The 18668-nt window shown below is 40.3% G+C and overlaps 1 protein-coding gene across 1 annotated transcript in view; it reads right to left on the reverse strand.

Annotated features, from left to right (window-relative positions):
- CDK6 (cyclin dependent kinase 6) overlaps positions 1-18668 on the reverse strand; it is a 212900-nt gene that overhangs the window by 146844 nt on the left and 47388 nt on the right. Inside the window, exon 2 of the mRNA XM_080664534.1 lies at positions 3825-3960. Within this exon, the coding sequence (XP_080520660.1) occupies positions 3825-3960 (136 nt within the window). The remainder of the gene's footprint in view (positions 1-3824; positions 3961-18668) is intronic.

Raw genomic sequence — 18668 nt, forward strand, 5'->3', positions numbered from 1 at the left:
TCCTAATTCAATTTATGTTCTGAACATACACTAGAATATCCCAAATTTAAGGGGGCTAATAGGTAAACAGTGCCACAGAAAATACAGTAGGAGACAGGTGGTTGAAGAAAATTCCCTTAGCCTAAATCAGTGGTCGGCAAACTCATTAGTCAACAGAGCCAAATATCAACAGTACAACGATTGAAATTTCTTTTGAGAGCCAAATTTTTTAAACTTAAACTATATAGGTAGGTACATTGTTATTAACTTAATTAGGGTATCTCTTCAATCACACTGTACGTGCGCGCCTGCACGTGGTATTTTGTGGAAGAGCCACACTCAAGGGGCCAAAGAGCCGCATGTGGCTCGCGAGCCGCAGTTTGCCGACCACTGGCCTAAATAATCGGATATGAGCCCTTTTCTAGATATTGTTTTATTCTATTACATGTTAAAATATTTTACACTTTTATAATTATTTTGCAACATGACATGTTCTGATCTATGAATAACGTCAATAACAGTGTCTATGATGTTGAAAAATATTTTAGAAAATATTTTGGTACCATAATGCAAAAATCAGCTATAGATTGTGCTTATTGATAAATAAGTTTTTTTAGCTTGAAAATATACCCTAAATTATTTAAATAACCACAGAGAATGTGTGCCACATGCTTCTGTGTGCACTTTATCTCTCCCCTTATACTCTAAGGTCCTGAGCATAGGTTGATGACTAATTCAGTTTTGTGTCCCCGAAGTGTCTAGCATAGAACTCTCCCTGTAAATGTTCAATTGATATTGTTTAAGTATACTTAGAAAAGTACTCTTATTACAACAAAGCATTCTATTGAAGAATCCAATCTGTGTTCCCAACAGGTTGTTCACAATAACAATATTCACTTGATATACTTATTGAGATATCTCACAAATGAGCCTATACCAGTGGTCGGCGAACTCATTAGTCAACAGAGCGGCAAACCGCGGCTCACGAGCCGTATGTGCCTCGCAAGCCGCAGTTTGCCAACCACTGGCCTATACAATGAAATATTTCTCTTCTCTGGCTTTGTGCTTGAAAGTTCAATTAACCAGAATCTCAACTAGCCAAAACCTCCTACTTAGCAGGTATTTATCCTGCATTCCAACTGTTTAAAAAGTCAATTATAGGAACAAAAGATACAAGTGTTTATTAAAAATAAATTTGCATCAATTATATATTCAGCTTATAAGTATTCATTTGATGGTATTCTCATGTTTAAATGATTATTCATGTTTTCAATAATGACCGTAAAATTCTCCATTTACAAAAAACAAAAAAATAACCCTACATTTAATAAGGAAGATAAGTATATTAGCATAGCTTAGAAAATTTTTAAAAATTAGGGATGAAGACAAAATGGATATTGTGATTAGCCTTAAGTTAGCAAAAAATGTTCAATTAGCCATTAAGATACAAATTAACTGCCTGAAATATTTTGGTTGACGATAACTTTATTTTTCTATGGAAACTTCAATACACCATTAATCACAAACCTTAAATGACCAACAGTCCCTCTCTCCACCTCCACCCCTACCCGGACAGGATCAGTGGAGGTGCTGCTCTGATGGCTGAAGAAATTTAACAGTCTGTGGGCTCCTGTTCAACCCAGAACAAAGTGACATTCCCTTTCCCTGGAGAGAGGAAAAACTCAGAAATACTTTTAACAAGTCACCTTGTCAAAAGTTTCTGGTGACAAGTACCGTCCCCGCCCCCCCCCCCCCAAGTCAACCCTCGCTGGGCCACTCCGCCACTCCTCTCCTCTACTTTACTTCTCTTTGGTGAGCACCTTTCTGCCTGTTCCTCGTTTTAGCCTGCTTACTTCTTCCTCCCTCGAGAATTGCCGCCACTCTGCATTTATATTCCTGCCAGGTGAAGCCTTAGTTGAGGTCCACTCTGGCTCATCAATCACTTTAACTACAGAGACTTTTGCAAACAAGTCCAAAACTCCGCAGCCTCTAACATCCTAGGAGAATTTAATGTGAAGCTCAAAAGATCTATGCAGGTGGCAGTGCATGGAATAAATATATGGTTATCTTCTCTTGCTGCTTGAAAAATATGACCTCCCCAAAACAAAAATTTTGAACTTAGAAATATATCAGAAGCCAGTGATTATTTTGTCAGTCTATGCTTAAGCTATTGGTTAGCCATGAGTCTTATTTATTGAGTACCTATGTGTATAAATCATTGTGTAGGGGCTATCAGTATACACAAATGAATGAATAGGTAAGAAAGATGGATAAATATTCACAATGAAAGGTAGAAAATATGATAAAGAGGGAGAGGTAAGTAGAACAATGGCTGTAATGAGATTACATCCAGCTATAAAAGCTGATCAAATGATACCTTGACAATTTTAAGCAGTGATTACTGGTGGGGGGAGCAAAGAAGTGGCAATAAGAATGAGGGCCACAGAAGCAGGAAATTATGAGCAGCACTAAGAGAAAGGGGATTAGTCCAATGTGGCTAGAAAACAAGACCTGAAAAGGGGCTCGGCTCTGCACTGCGTACTGAGCGTGGGGTTTTGGACAAACTCAAAAAGAAGAAAACTAAAGTCAACGGAGTAGAATTTGAGAGGAAAGATGGGTGCAGAGCTAGAAGAGGACCAAGAACAGGTAGTTAGGAATACCTACTTTTAAAGTGATTTAATGTCCTTAAACCTGCTCAGAAAGAAATGACATAATTACTGAGCACCGTATTCTTTTATGAAAGGCAGATGGGAGAAAGTAAATTCTATATTAGTCTAAAACCAAAGGAATAGATCAAGTTCTACATGTCAGTACCTGGGAATACCACCTGCTATCATTAAAAGACATTTCTAACTCTGTTTAAAAGATAAACTATTTTTTGCCCGGCTGGCGTGGCTCAGTAGTTGAGCATTGACCTATGAACCAGGAGGTCAAAGTTCGATTCCTGGTCAAGGCACATGCCTCGGTTACGGGCTCGATTCCCAATGGGGGCCGTGTAGGAGGCAGCTGATCAATAATTCTCTCTCATCATTGATGTTTCTATCTCTCTTGCCCTCTCTGAAATCAATAAAAATATATTAAAAAATATATAGACGATTTGTCTTTTTTTAAAAAAGATAAACTATTTTCATCTGTTTATTCCTATAAATATGATTTAACTCATTTATAAACAATGAATAAGATAAGGAATCTGCTTAATTAAGTCACCTAATTCACAAAAACAAAGGTTCTTCATGAAAACCTGCACATGATGTCATAGATCTAAAAGACCTACTGGGAAGTTCAATTAAGCAGAACGAAGACACCAGTTAAACTTTATAAGTAGCTTTTTCCATTAGATTTAAAGGAAGAAAGAATTTCTAGTCAGTACACTGCATTTAGCTTGCCGACTTCTAAAAAACATAAAGTCATCTTTAAAGCCCAAGGATTTGGGATGGTCCTTAGCACTGGCTTCCTATAAATGTTTTTATTAATGAGAAAAATTGGAGAAAGAAGGGCCTGAGACCAGTATTTCTAATTGGCATAGCATGGTATATCTCTCAGAGTCCATGAATCATTAGAAAAACACTGAGTTATACTTATTGCACTATACTTTCCAAAGTCAGAGCCACATAATTAACAAATAGATATTTTTCAATAAATGTATTAAGAACTAAAGGATTTTCCACTGAGCCCTAACATTAACAAACTACAATATATCCCACTTAGCTATATTAAATATATTTATCTATACACTGAGTTCCAAAAGCTCCAATTCTGGCAATTTCCATAAAGGAAAGAATGCCATTGCTAATAGACTGTAACAGTGTGACTGTTTGACCAGGCAGAAAGACGATTCTTGGTACCTTTATGGTTTCAGTGGGCACTCCGGGCTCTGGAACTTTATTCAGATAAGTGGTCAAGTCTTGATCTACATGTTCAAACACTAATGTTAGCTTAGTTTCTCTGTCTGTTCGTGACACCGTGCACACATCGAATAACCTAAAAGGAAAAAGAAAGAGATAGTAAGTAGGTGGCAATAAGCAAAGAAGTAACCTGTACGTCTTACGTATGTTCCTCATTTTGATCAAACAGGAATAAAAACAAGGCCAGTGTTGACCATTCCTTGGGATAGTATGTGCGGATACCCAATAGGACTTGACACACAGTAGCAAAGAGAAAGGAACACGAGTGGAGCCTGACAATATCTGTGTGGAGTGTTTCCTTATTTAAGACCTTAGGTGGAACTTGCTGCTGCTGATAGTTTTAAAACCTGCAGCCTTAGGAAAAATATCGTTCTTCTTAGCTCACAGTTCGGGAATCATTAAAAAGCCCAACTGAGCATTCTTTGGAGATGCTGGACTCTGCAATGAAGTTTTCCCTGGAATTAAGTTGTGAACAATCATGCCTGTGAAAATAAGTAGGATAGAATATGGAGAAATTTGGTTTATTTCTAAGAGAGCCTTCTCATCCTGGCCAATCAAATGATTTCCCTAGAAAGGGCATACATTCCGAGCTTTAAAATTCCAAGTATCATGCTAATGAAAACTGTAAAATTCAAACTTTCCTTTTCAGGGGAAGAAACTGCATTGGTAAACTATGTCACCTTAAATGATAAAGACAGACTAACCAACTTCATGATCAAGTATGGCTGGGCGAATTCAATTTTTTTCATAAAATCCTACACCAATTCAAAATTTACGTTTCAAAAACAAAGTTTTCAGTAGCAAAACAATTTTTAAGTCAAAAACACATTTCCCATTGATTTCAATCTTAAAAGTAGACTCTCTAGTACATGAGATGTTCAGCAAATGTTTGAAGAATTAAACAAGCCACTCATAAACAAGCTGCCAGTAAATTTCTTGACAAGGATGTAACAGAAACACTCAGAAAAGGCTAATAAAATGTTATATTATTTTCTTTCATTTTAAAAACTTAATAACACTCTTTAAAGGGACTAACTATAAATGTGCACATAACCCAATTACTAAAATGCAGGGTTGACTCTCAATTATCCACTTTGTATATTACCTCTGTTAAATTTTTAATGCCTACCTGGTTACCATAACACCCGACTGTATGTCTAGGCTATATCGGACTCACAACATTCTCTGTGAATCTAAACTCAATGTTAAACTAAAGAACACTATAAGTTAAATTTAGTGGGGTGAACAATACTACCACCAACCACACACACTTTACAGCCAGATTCAAACTACTTTTTAATTATGGGCAGTTTGAGGTGAGTTTTATAACTCCATTCAAATCCACTAAGATCAACTGAATTTCTTCCTCACATTTATCTACTTCCAAATATTCTGATTGTTAAAGTTTTAATCACCTACTTCCAAAGTTATTTTTTTCTAAATTCTAAACTCTTTCAATGTCACCAATGTGACTTATTCTAGAATATTCTTCTGATAAAGTAAAAACTCCTAGTGAGTAAGTGTATTAAAGAAAGTATCATAAGGCATCTGAGTGCCACACTATGAAAAACATGACTGCTATTATGCATGGATCTGACACCCGAGACATTTATCAAAACAACTCTATAAACTGGGTAATTCCTGGTAATAATCATATATTCATAGGCTCCTGAGAACCATCTTCTTCCCATTAAACCCATAGACTTTGACGGCTTCACTTTTTATTTCCTTTGGAAGAAAAAGGAGTTCCAAATAACCAAGCTTCTTCCTATCTGTTGCATCTACTTTTGTAATAAAATAAAACAGCAATGAACCAAAGATGGAATATACTAAATTCAAGCTCAAACACGGGGCTGCACCATTGCCACTGTGCTTCTTAAATGTTCCTTTAAACCTGCTTCCCATTACATTTCCTCAATGAGGACACAGTGTTTACCACTGCTTCTGACGGCAATGATTTTAGTAACTCTAGTTCTTTTTTATTTTTTTTATTGTTTAAAGTATTACAAATAGTAGTACATATGTCTCCTTTTTTTCCCCCCAATTGACCTTCCCCCAGCCTCCCCTACCCCCTGGCACATGCCCTCACCCCCATCCCAGTGTCTTACGTCCATTGGTTATGCTTATATGCATGCATACACATCCTTCGGTTGATCTCTTACCTCCCCCTGCCCCCAATCCTCCTCAGCCTTAGAGTTTTTAATATGTAAGACATTTAAGTACGTTACAAAAGGAAAAGAAACATCTGACTGGGACATAACTGGAGAATGAAGTGATCACAACACACTGCTGAGCTAAAGTCACCTGCTCTCAAACCGTTAAGTTACCAAACAGCCGTGGCAGTAGAATGTTGCTTCAGCTCATGAAACCGTTTGCAAGCACTCTTTGTATGACACAATACAAGAATAACATCTAACCCACCCAAGTACTTTTCCTCACAGTTATATCACTTTACTCAAAATATTAAGACTCACCATTTTGAGAAAAGGTCCTAATTTTATTTTATTTATTTTTCAATTTTTATTTTTCAGTTATAATTTACATTCAGTATTATTCTGTATTAGTTTCAGGCATACAACATAGTGGTCAGACAATCATATACTTTATAACATGTTCCCCCCTCCCCCGATATTTCCAGTATCCACCTGTCACCATATATACTTATTACAATGTTATTGCCTCTATCCCCTATGCTGAAATTTACATCCCCATGACTATTTTGTAACTGCCAATTTGAAAGGCCTTAATTTTAACTGGTAATTTTTAAAACGTGGAATTTTTAAAGAGCTGTGTCACAATATACAGAGTGGAATCTTATATGCATTTTAATGTATATACATATTCCAGGCTACAAAAAGAATGGTGTGAGGTAGGAGCAGCTCATGCTGTTCAAGGAGATAATCCTTTTTAAAGGTGGCATTATTTTTTTATTTTTTATTTTTTTTAAAATATATTTTATTGATTTTTTACAGAGAGGAAGGAAGAGGGACAGATAGTCAGAAACATCGATGAGAGAGAAACATCGATCAGCTGCCTCCTGCACACCCCCCACTGGGGATGTGCCCGCAACCAAGTTACATGCCCCTGACCGGAATCGAACCCGGGACCTCCCAGTCCGCAGGCCGACGCTCTATCCACTGAGCCAAACTGGTTTTGGCAAAGGTGGCATTATTAATTTCATTTGGGAAACAGAGCATATTACATTCTCTTCCAAAATTCACAAGTGACATCGAGGGAAGTAAAAGTCCTAGGAAGACCTGCAGGATATCCCCTTTTTGGTTCTAACGTTGGGTATCAACATCCTATAGCCCAGTACTCCACAGAAGTACTGGGAAATATTGCTCTTCACTTAAATAAGAAATTTAGTTTGACTTAATTGTTCAGTAAACATTATCAGAAGTAATAATTAAGTTACATTAGTCACAATGGGTAGAAAAATGTCTTTTGACTCAACAGTTATAAATATTAATCTTAAGCATTTAGAACATAATATATATGATGCTTTTTCATCTACAAAGACTCCCTCTGGAATTACCACAAATCAAATAATAGGCACTTTGGTGGGAAATAAAGAGAAAATAGATGCAAATCTCATATGAAGTAACTGAGCTAAACAAGAAGTGAAATCCCTGCTATTTGGCAAGAGGGTAACAATCTGTAATCTATCTATATAAAAGCCTAAGTGACCGTTGCAACCAAAACAACTGAACGGAAGACCGAACAGGGTGCATGGGATGACCAGGCTGGCAGGGGGGTTAGTGAGGGACGACCAAACAACTGAGCAGCAGGCTGTGTGGGGCGACCAGGCGGCAGGAGGGTTAGTGAGGGGCAACCAAATGACTGAGCAACAGGCTGTGTGGGGCGACCAGGCGGCAGGGGGGTTAGTGAGGGACGACCAAACAACTGAGCAGCAGGCTGCGTGGGGCGACCAGGCGGCAGGAGGGTTAGTGAGGGGCAACCAAATGACTGAGCAACAGGCTGTGTGGGGCGACCAGGTGGCAGGGGGGGAAGTTGGGGGCAATCAGGCTGGCAGGCACAGGTGGTTAGGGGTGATCAGGCTGTCGGGGGGGGGGGGCAATCAGGCAGGCAGGCAGGCAGGTGAGCAGTTAGGAGCCAGTGGTCCTGGATTGAGAGAGGGATGCCCGACTGCCAGTTTAGGGGATCGGGCCTAACCCGGCCGTCAGACATCCCCCGAGGGGTCCTGGATTGGAGAGGGTGCAGGCTGGGCTGAGGGTACCCTCCCCCCCGCCCCCGTGCATGAATTTCGTGCACCGGGCCTCTAGTATATTTATACTAACCAATGAGGATGTGGCCAGGCTGCCTAGAACCTCTCCACTTGTAAACCAAAAGAGCCAGACAGTTCTGAACGTTTGAACACTGGAAAATAACTTCAACTGTATGATTCCTCGTGTTGACTAACACCTCAAGACTTTTTAAACTTTTCTTTTTCCTATTCAGTAAACAGACAAAAAATACCATTTCAATAACTGCAGTTCCATAAGAGAAATATAACCACACTGTGTTGAATATGAGCAATATCTCAGATTACTTTGAGGGGAAATGAAAACTACCATTCCATATTTATCCATTAGAGCTTCGCTTAATGTGACCCAAGTGAATGTCCAAAAAGTAGAAGTGGCCTGGCCAGTGTGGCCTATATGGTTGAGCGTTGATCCATAAATCAGGAGGTCAGGATTCAATTCCTGCTCAGGGCACTGCCTGGGTTGAGGGCTCCATCCCCAGCAGGGGGCATGTAGGAAGCAGCCAATATATGACTGACTCCCTTTTATCATTGATGTTCCCATCTCCCTCTCCCTTCTGCTCTGAAATCAATAAAAATATATCTTTAAAAAAATTATTTTTAAAAAAGTAGAAGTGAAAAGGGGTTCTCAGTACTTACTGAGTCCATGAATCCAGTTTAGCTGTGAAAACACAATCCAGAAGAGGCACAATTAAGTCAGCCAAGCCCCTCACTATCTCATAAAGTAATTCTCTCACTGTCTCTATTGTCTTGACCCCAGCTGCAGGGCTGGAGCAAGCACTGTGGTCCAGCACAGCACTCAGCTTTCCAGCTGTCCCGATGATGTAATTATCTCATAACAAAACATCTCCGTGAATTAACTCTGCATCCTACCCATTGTAATTCTTAATGATTGCTTCCTGTCCACGTTCTCTAACTTGCTATTCTGGATCTATTGCATAGGCAAGTTGTCTTCATCTAATGGATGGGATTACATCCAATAAATTTGGGATTTCCAAAGATTATAATTTACAAAGGTTTCCCAAACAACATGCTTTGGAAACACAAGCCCTGCCTTTCTATTGTGCTTATAATAGAAGGGAAATCTGTATTATTTGCTGTGATTAAACTTTGACCAGTCACAGGAAGGCCGAGGAGGATTTTTTCCTGTCACTTTTCCCCCCATAATCTTGCTTGAATCTTTGGACACCAAATGTAAGATGTCGGGCACAGCTGACTAAGGGCGCTAAACAAAATTTTACTTGAACTACAGCCTGTTTTTGGAATTGAGAAGACTTTTCAAAAATCTCTGATCTCTTCCTTTATAGCCCAAAAGCACATTCTGTGGCTATAGCTTGCATGCAACAAATTTATGTTCACACATTCCACTAGGCCTACACTACTGAATACTGGCCAGCGTGTTCACATTTTGCTCAATAAATATGGACTAGGTGTACATTTATTCTCAACTGACACTGGATGGTGTAACTCCAGAAGTATTTGCCACCAACAATAATGAGCATCCACGGAGAGGAACCAAGATGGTGGCATAGGTAAACACCTAAACTGCTGCCTCGCACAACAATTTCAAAACTACAACTAAAAGACAAAACGTCTATCACCCAGAACCACGGGAAAGCTGGCTGAGTGGAAGTTCTACAACTAGAAGGAAAGAGAAAAGAGCATTGAGACATGCACAAGTGCTGAAAAGCTGAGGTACGGAGGTGTGCAAATTGGGCTGGCGGCGGGCGACTGGGTGCGCTGCTTTTTCAACCCAAAGGGAGATAAGCTCCCGATTACTCTGAACTCGTTTCTGGGGAGACGCTGGGGACCCAAACTCCTACGAGGAGAAGCTGGACTATCTGCCATCGGGTCGGAAAGTGAGGGTGGCTTTCTTGCAGAGTGCGCGCAGCAATCATTGTTTACTGCGCTGGGGCGTGGGACGCGGGACGCAGGGACTTGGAAATGCGGAGATGCAGAGACGGCTGACTGGCAGCCATCACTCTTTGCCACACCCTAGCCTAGTGACTCCCTGAGACCCCACCCCACACAATCTACAAACCCACCCAAGCTCCACACAGCGGCTTTTGCATATAAATGGTCTGCCCTATCGCAGCTTAACCTAACAAACTACAGCTCTGGTCAGACAGCTCCAAAACCTCCAAACCCCAAGCAAAGAGGAGAAAACTGTAGTTCTCACTGTAGCTCCTGCTGGGTGGCCTCAGACAGTAGCTGACCTGCACCCCATTGGAGATCCAGAAGCTAGTGTATCTAGTGGTCAGTGTGAGATGACACCAGATTTCAACTCCTCACATCCATAAGTGATACATTCAAGAGGCAGACTCAGTGAGCACCAAAGCCCCACTGAAGCAAGTCCTGCTCCATAAGCATGTCTCCCGCACAGCAGTTCTTCCATTATAGACACAGCAGGTCCTCACAGCCAATTGGCCTGGAGGTCAATTCCTCCCAGTGTACCAACAGCAATCAAGGCTTAACTACACCAAGACTTTGCACTCAGCCCACAAAGGGGTGCACCAAGAGTGTCCACCTCAGGTGATAGGCTGAACCACTGGTCACATACCACAGAAAACCACTCCATCAACACAGGGAAGCAGCAAAATGCAGAGACAAAGAAACATGTCATGAATGAAAGAAATGGAGGAAAGCAAACTACTGGACATAAGAGTTCAAAACCACATTTATAAGGTTACTCAAGAATCTTCTAAAAACCGCCGAGAAACTTGATGAGACCTCTGAGGAGCTTAGTGAGACCTTCAAGGACCTTAATGAGAATGCCAAAAAAATGGAAAAGGATCAGTCAGAAATCAAGCATACACTATCTGAAATAAAGAATATACAGAAATTCAACTTTAGATCAAAGGACACCAAGAATCAAACCAAAGATCTGAAATATGAGGAAACAAAAAACACCCAACCAGAAAAACAAAAAAAGAATCCAAAAATATGAAGATAGTGTAAGGAGCCTCTGGGATAACTTTAAGCGTACCAACATCCGAATTTTTGGGGTGCCAGAAGAAGAGAGAGAGCAAAATATTGAAAACCTATTAGAAGAAATAATGACAGAAAACTTTCCCTACCTGGTGAAAGAAATAGACTTACAAGTTCAGGACGCACACAGAACCCCATACAAGAGGAATCCAAAGAGGACCACACCAAGACACATCATAATTAAAATGCCAAGGGCAAAAGACAAAGAGAGAATCTTGAAAGCAGCAAGAAAAAAACGGTTAGTTACCTACAAGGGAGCACCCATACGACTGTCAGCTGATTTCTCGGCAGAAACTATGCAGGCCAGAAGGGAGTGGCAAGAAATATTCAAAGTGATGAACAGCAAGAACCTACAACCAAAATTACTCTACCCAGCAAAGCTATCATTCAGAGTTGAAGGTCACATAAAGAGCTTCACAGACAAGAAAAAGCTAAAGGAGTTCATCACCACCAAACCAGGATTACATGAAATGCTGAAAGGTGTTCTTTAAGAAGAGGAAGAAGAAGAAAAAGGTAAAGATAAAAATTATGAACAACAAAATGACATCAAATACATACCTACCAACAAGTGAATCTAAAAATCAAGTGAATAAAAAATCTGATGAACAGAATGGACTGATGAATATAATAGAATCAGGGACATAGAAAGTAAGTGGACTGACAATTCTCAGGGGGAAGGGGTTGTGAGGGGTGCGGGAAGAGACTGGACAAAAAGCTTACACCTATGGATGAAGACAGTGGCAGGGGGTAAGGGCATGGGGTGGGGTGGGGAATCAGGTGGAGGGGAGCTATGGGGGAAAAAAAAAGAGGAACACCTGTAATAATCTGAACAATAAAGATTTATTAAAAAAAATAATGAGCATCCTGCCAGAAGGAAATCGCCATTTCAGGGGCACTGATAAAATATCAGTATCTACTGTGTGCAGCCACTGTGTTTGGTTTGAGATTCCAATAGATCTAAAGGCAGGTATTGCCTTTGATAGCTTGACTATCTAGGTGTGGGAGAGAAGGCTGATACATAAAACTAACAGTAGTAATGATGCATGGGTATGTAGCAATTCCAAATAAATTCTATAAACAGTGTATGAAACTTTATATATCATATCGGAGTAAATTCATTCTGTATCTATTATAGTACACATCTGTGGTGTCTACCCTTCCACATCGATCACCTCTCCTGGAAACCACATTCTCATTTTCTATTCAGGAACTACTCTATCCCATACCCAGGTAATATGGTATCGGGGGCATGGGCGCTGGATGGCATGTAACCTACCCTGGACAAAAAGAGTGAAAATGATTAATTCAGGGATGGGCAGGACCATGAGAATCAGTACCAGGAATTTTACTAAAACTTCTGGGACAGTAGAGCTCTCTTTATTCTGGGATTACTAAACTCGCAACAGATAAGCCTGCAGCTGCTGAGGGCCATCTCTGCCACCACTTCAGTGAGCCTTCCCCGGTGAACACTCAGCCAACACCAAATAGAGGCAGAGCAGAGAGCTGACAGGCAAGAGATTCCGGGTGATGCTGGTTAAGCACCTGGACCTGCCTGTGCCGACTTCTCCTGGATTTGTTAGTTATATGAGCCAGTAATGTCCCTTTCATGCTTCCCCAGTTTGAGTTGGGTTTCTATTACAACCAAAAATAGTTCTAAGGCTTGAAACATTACTGTCTGACTTCAAATATGTCTTATATATTAGACAAAATGAATTAAGCTCAAGCACATAAGCCGTGGTAACTATACCCATTCTCTGACTTGCTGGAAGACTATTCGCCAGAAATGGTTTCTCCATGAGCATGTCCACTGGGCAAAAGTAATTGACAGCTGCAGATCAGACTAATTCATCTTTCCCAGGGAGCCATGAGGCTTCCTCCCAGAATTCCTGTCTGAGGTTCCTGGTTTAAGGAACATTTTATGGCAAAAAGTAGAGAAAGGAAGAAGACAGACAGACAAGTCATCACAAACAGAAATATGGCACCTAGCACAGAAAAGAAAGTGAGGCGGTAAGAAATACTTTAAAATAATACAAAGTTATAGAATTTAATTAATTTAAAGGTTGAGTCCAATGCTAGGACATATGTTCTCCTGAACCCTCAACTAAACAACCCCTCTCTAACTTTGCTGTTGCTCAGAAGGGGAAACAGACAGGAACGTGTATCAATAGTAACTAAAGCAGGGAAACTCTTTTGTTTCGTACTGTTACATTTAAGGCTACCCATAACCTGACAAGCAAATACAGGCAGCATCTTTTACTTACTGCATCATTTTATTCCCCACAGCCTTGAAGAGCGTGGTATAAGAAAGTTTCATGATTCATTTTCTTCCAGTTCATATTTAAAGATTCTATTAATCTAGTTTTAGCTTCTATCTACACACACCTGGCAGTGTGGATCTATGAGTTAATATCTTTGTATCCATTAGCCAAAAGATGTTTTACAAATTAAATGGGAATCCCCAAAACTGGACAAGTTTACAAGATGTGACTTGCACTACAGTAAATATTTAAAACCGAGCAAACGCTAAAACTTGTGTATATAGAAACACACTGGAACTGGTCAGCACGAAACTGGTGTACGAGTAGCTCGGCCCCCGATGAGCTATTTCGGATGCCTTCTACCTGCACAGACCCTCATCTCTGGGGCTTCCTGGAGGACCCCTTCCTGGATGAGCAGGTGAAACTCATCAAGTGGACGGGTGACCACCTGACTCACCTCCGAAGGCTGTGGGCCCCCAGGCTGGGCTGGGCAAGGATCTTTGAAAGACTCACCCTCAAGCACAACCCTCTGAGAGGCCCTCTGCATTCCCCTGGGGTCTGGCTTTTGCCTGAGCCTCTCTGTCCCCGAAACCACTAGCCATTCTTTTAACCACCCTGGAGCCCTCTCCCATGCACTGGACCAAATGAAACAATAAAGCTTTTTGCAGCAAAAAAATATAAATAAATACAACTTTAACTTTGCTTATTTTATTCTTTTAATTCTCCCCCAACACAGTCTCTAACACACACTAGGTACTCAATGTTTATTGAATGAATCAAATTTTTCAAAATTGTAACTCAGGGAAAAGTCAGGAGCAAAGTAAAAGAGAGAACCTTTGCGTCATTAGGAAAGCGTGGTCCTCTAAGTCAAATCTTAAAACTGATGTTAAATGAGGAATCACACACTAATATGTTGCATTTATTAAAGAACACTTGTTAGTTTGCTCCCTGTCTACTAGCTACTTCTCCATATTTGGCATTTTGAGTCCTCACAACAACTCTATGGGATGTTACTCATTTTATAGAAGAAGAAACAGATGTATGTAAACAAATGCTCACTGCAGCATCATTCATAATAGCCCCAAAGTAGAAATGACCTAAGTGTCCATCAGCTGATGAACAGATAAACAGAATGTGGCATATTCATATAATGGAATACTTTTGGTAATGAAAAGGAATGAAATACAGGTACATGCTATGATGCAGGTAAATCTTGAGAAATTATGCTAAGTAAAAGGAACCAGTCACAAAAGGCCACACATTTATTGCATGATTTCTTTTATAGGAAATGTCCAGCATAGGCAGATCCACAGGCAGTGATTGCCTAGGGCTGGGGAGAGTAGGGAAGGAGAGGTGGGGGAGGAACGAAGAATGACTGCTAATGGGTTCTGGGTTTCTTTGTAGGGTGATAAAATGTTCTAAAATTAGGCCACAACTCAGTGAATATACTAAAACCACTGAACTGTATATATATATATATATATATATATATATATATATATATATATATACATACATACAGGTGAATTTGATGTTTTATGTAAAGTCTCCTATATAATAAAAAGGTAATATGCAAATCGACTAAGTGGAGGAATGACTGGTTGCTATGCCGGGGTGGGGGTGTGAAGGGGTGTGTGTGTGTGCGGGGGGGGGGGGGGGGGGGGGAGGAGGAGGCGGGCAGATGCTCAACACAGGAGCTTCCCCCTGGTGGTCAGCACACTCCCACAGGCCCACAGGGGGAGCGCGGCTTAGCCAGAAGCTGGGCTCACAGCTGGCGAGCGCAGCAGCGGTGCGGAGCCTCTCCTGCCTCCAAGGCAGCGCTAAGGATGTCGGACTACCAAGAGTCGGACACTCCGCAAGGGCTCGCTGACTGCGAAAGGGCAAAGGCCAGGCTGAGGGACACCCCTCTCCCCCCAGTGCACGAATGTCATGCACTGGGCCTCTAGTATCTCAATAAAGCCCTTCAAAAACAAAAATTGGAAAGAAATAGCCATAGAGAGGTTTAGTACTTTGCCTGAGGCACAAGGACAGTAAGTGGTGGAGATGAAGTCAGGCTATCTAGTTCCATAGCCTAATTTCCTAACCCCTCTGTATGCAGCACAGCATTTGGGGGCAGAGACCTCTCTGGGACAAGTGAGACACCCTGCTGACTCTCCTTGCAGGAATGCCAATTACCAAATGTCTTTAGTAAGCTTGGATATCCCATGTATGCTCTACATCAGCCCTGGGCAAACTACGGCCCGCGGGCCGGATCCGGCCTGTTCGGCTGTTCTATCTGGCCCGCGGAGCCGAAAGAGCGGAGGGTTCTCTTGCTCTCCCCTCCGCTCCTTTACTTTGAACTTATATTAGTTCACACAAACACTCCATCCATGCTTTTGTTCCGGCCCTCCGGTCCAGTTTAAGAACCCATTGTGGCCCTCGAGTCAAAAAGTTTGCCCACCCCTGCTCTACATGCTGGGCCGAGAAAAACAGGTCTTCAGGAAATTCATCGGAAAAATTAAGCATTATAAAAGCTTATTTTCTCATTCAACTTTTCTTCCTCTCATCACTCATATACTTTTCTTCAATCTGCTCCTCCAAGTTACAGAGAAAACCCTGATCAGCAATCCTGAAAAGGTGGTTTTTAAAATTAAATATATTAACAACTTAAGTTTAACTTTGTTTTCGGGGGGAAAAAAATGCATGCATTTACTGCCTTGCTAAAAGTATGTGATTTTTAGAAAATATATTTTTATTAATTTCAGAAAGGGAAGGAGAGGGAGAAAGAGAAATATCAATGATAAAAGATATTCATTGATTGGCTGCCTCCTGCACTCCCCCCTCCACCCAATGGGCCCTGAGCCCACAACTGGGGCAAGTGCACCAACTGGGAATAGAATAGTGACCTCCTGGTTCACAGATCCACACCAGCTGGGCAAGGTATGTGAATTCTGATCCTCCCCCAACAAGGGATAACTCCATAAAAAAGAATGTGGGAAAAATAAAATTACTTTTCTGATATCTGCCTAATTGTCAGGTTGAAAGTGACAGAATTACTATGGAACACAAGAGAAACGACGGCAGCTCACCAAGTCCTCACATTACCCTAATGGTCACCATACAAGCCAAAGAAAAATCCTGCATGGTATAATTATGGAATTTTGTAAGTATGGAGACAGCTTTAGGGGTCACCTGGTGCTGTGCAGCTGTTTTAGTAATGAGGAAACACAGGCCAAGAGAGTGTACCACGGCAAAGCTAGCTAAATAAAGGAGTGAGACACCTACGTCAGGTGACGAAAAACTCTGTGCCCTTTCTAATATGAGGTAAAAGCAACCAAAGCATGGTTTTTTAAAAAGTCACTATAAAAATTAACTTCTAACATTTTACATTTGAAAATGAGATTTGCCCTAACCGGTTTGGCTCAGTGGATAGAGCGTCGGCCTGCGGACTGAAGGGTCCCAGGTTCGATTCCGGTCAAGGGCATGTACCTTGGTTGCGGGCACATCCCCAGTGGGGGGTGTGCAGGAGGCAGCTGATCGATGTTTCTCTCTCATCGATGTTTCTAACTCTCTATCCCTCTCCCTTCCTCTCTGTAAAAAATCAATACATTTAAAAAAAATAAAAATGAGATTTATTCTAGCAAAATTTCTAGGAGCTATTGTGTTAAGAACACCCTCAGGGAACTACTAAAAGGTAAGAAAACAAAACACAGTTGGAAAAGAGAAAAGAAGTGGTAGCTCTGTCAACTACTAAACTGAAGGATCCGAAATTAGGTGTTTTGTTCAGATGCAAAAATGTATAAATACTAAGTTATGATTTTTAGTATGTCCACATAATTTTATTTTAGAGTTTGATCTTTGGTCGAAAAATATTTCAGACAGGTAAATATTTCATGGTTTTAAGAGCGATTAAAAACTAAAGCAGATAAGAATTTGTAAATGTAGCGGTAACTATAACTCCTCCAAGGCAGAATTTTTCTTTTGAAATGCACACACACACACACACACACACACACAACAATAACAACAACAACAACACACTGGAACAATTCATACTGGGAATCTGTTAGGCAAATAGGTATTTCACAAAAGTGAGTATTTTAGATACCTTATTCTTACCCATTTTAAGTCCTCAAACTTCTTAAAAATTAAAGTTTTCAGACAAAAACAAACTCATAGATATAGACAATAGATTGGTCATTACCAGAGGGGAAGAGAGTGGAGGGAGGATGAAGTAGGTAAAGAGAGTCAAATAAAAGGTAAAACAAGGGAACTAGACTTTTGGGAGGGGTACACAGATGTCAAATTAGAATCTTGTATACCTGAAAATTATATAGTGTTATTAATCAATGTTACTCCAATACATTTAATTAAAAAATAAGTTTTTAATGGAATTCTTTGTAGCATGCACTTAACATTTTCTTGACTTTTTAAGCACAATATACTGATTATGTTCTACTGGTGGATATTTCATGACCATTATTATTATTATCATTAAATTATAATAGTTTAATTCATCAGTGTTATTGTGATCCTTTATTTGAGCACTTTCTAAACACATGAATATGAGGCAAGGAGATCCACAATGAGACAGATTATAAATCAAACTCTCAAAAAGCAAAGAATCTAAAAAAAAAAAAAACACTGGCAAGGGTAATAAAAGCCAATATTAGTGTATTTTTATTTCAAACTTTTTATCCTGATATGATTAAAGAGACAAATGAAACCTGGCCAGAGTGGCTCAGTGGTTGAGCACTGACCTATGAACCTAGCAGGTCACGGCATGATTCCCAGTCAGGGCACATGCCTGGGTTGTGGGCTCGATCCACAGTGTGGGGCCTGCGGGAGGCAGCCGGTCAATGATTCTTTCTTATCATTGATGTTTCTATCTCTCTCTCCCTCTCTCTTCCTCTCTGAAAGAAATGAAAATATTTAAAAAAGACAAATGCATATGATAGTAATAAATCTATGTTAATGGTCACACAATGAATAAAGATGTAATTTGTGACAATAACAGCCTAAGGAGGAGGGACAGATTATATACGAAAATGAATTTTTATTATTATTTATTTATTGTTTTGAGAGAGAGAGAGAGAAACATCGATCTGTTGCTCCATCCATCCATGCATTCATCAGTTGACTCCTGCATTTGCCCCAACCCGGGATTGAACCCAAAATCTTGGCATATAGGATGGCACTCCAACCAACTGAGCCATCTGACTAAGGTGGAAAAAAGTTTTTATATACTATAAAAACTACTTTTTCAAACTAGATTAATTATAAGTTTAAAATGTTAGT

Source organism: Plecotus auritus, assembly GCF_963455305.1.
Source record: "Plecotus auritus genome assembly, chromosome: 4".
NCBI classification, from domain to species: domain Eukaryota; kingdom Metazoa; phylum Chordata; class Mammalia; order Chiroptera; family Vespertilionidae; genus Plecotus; species Plecotus auritus.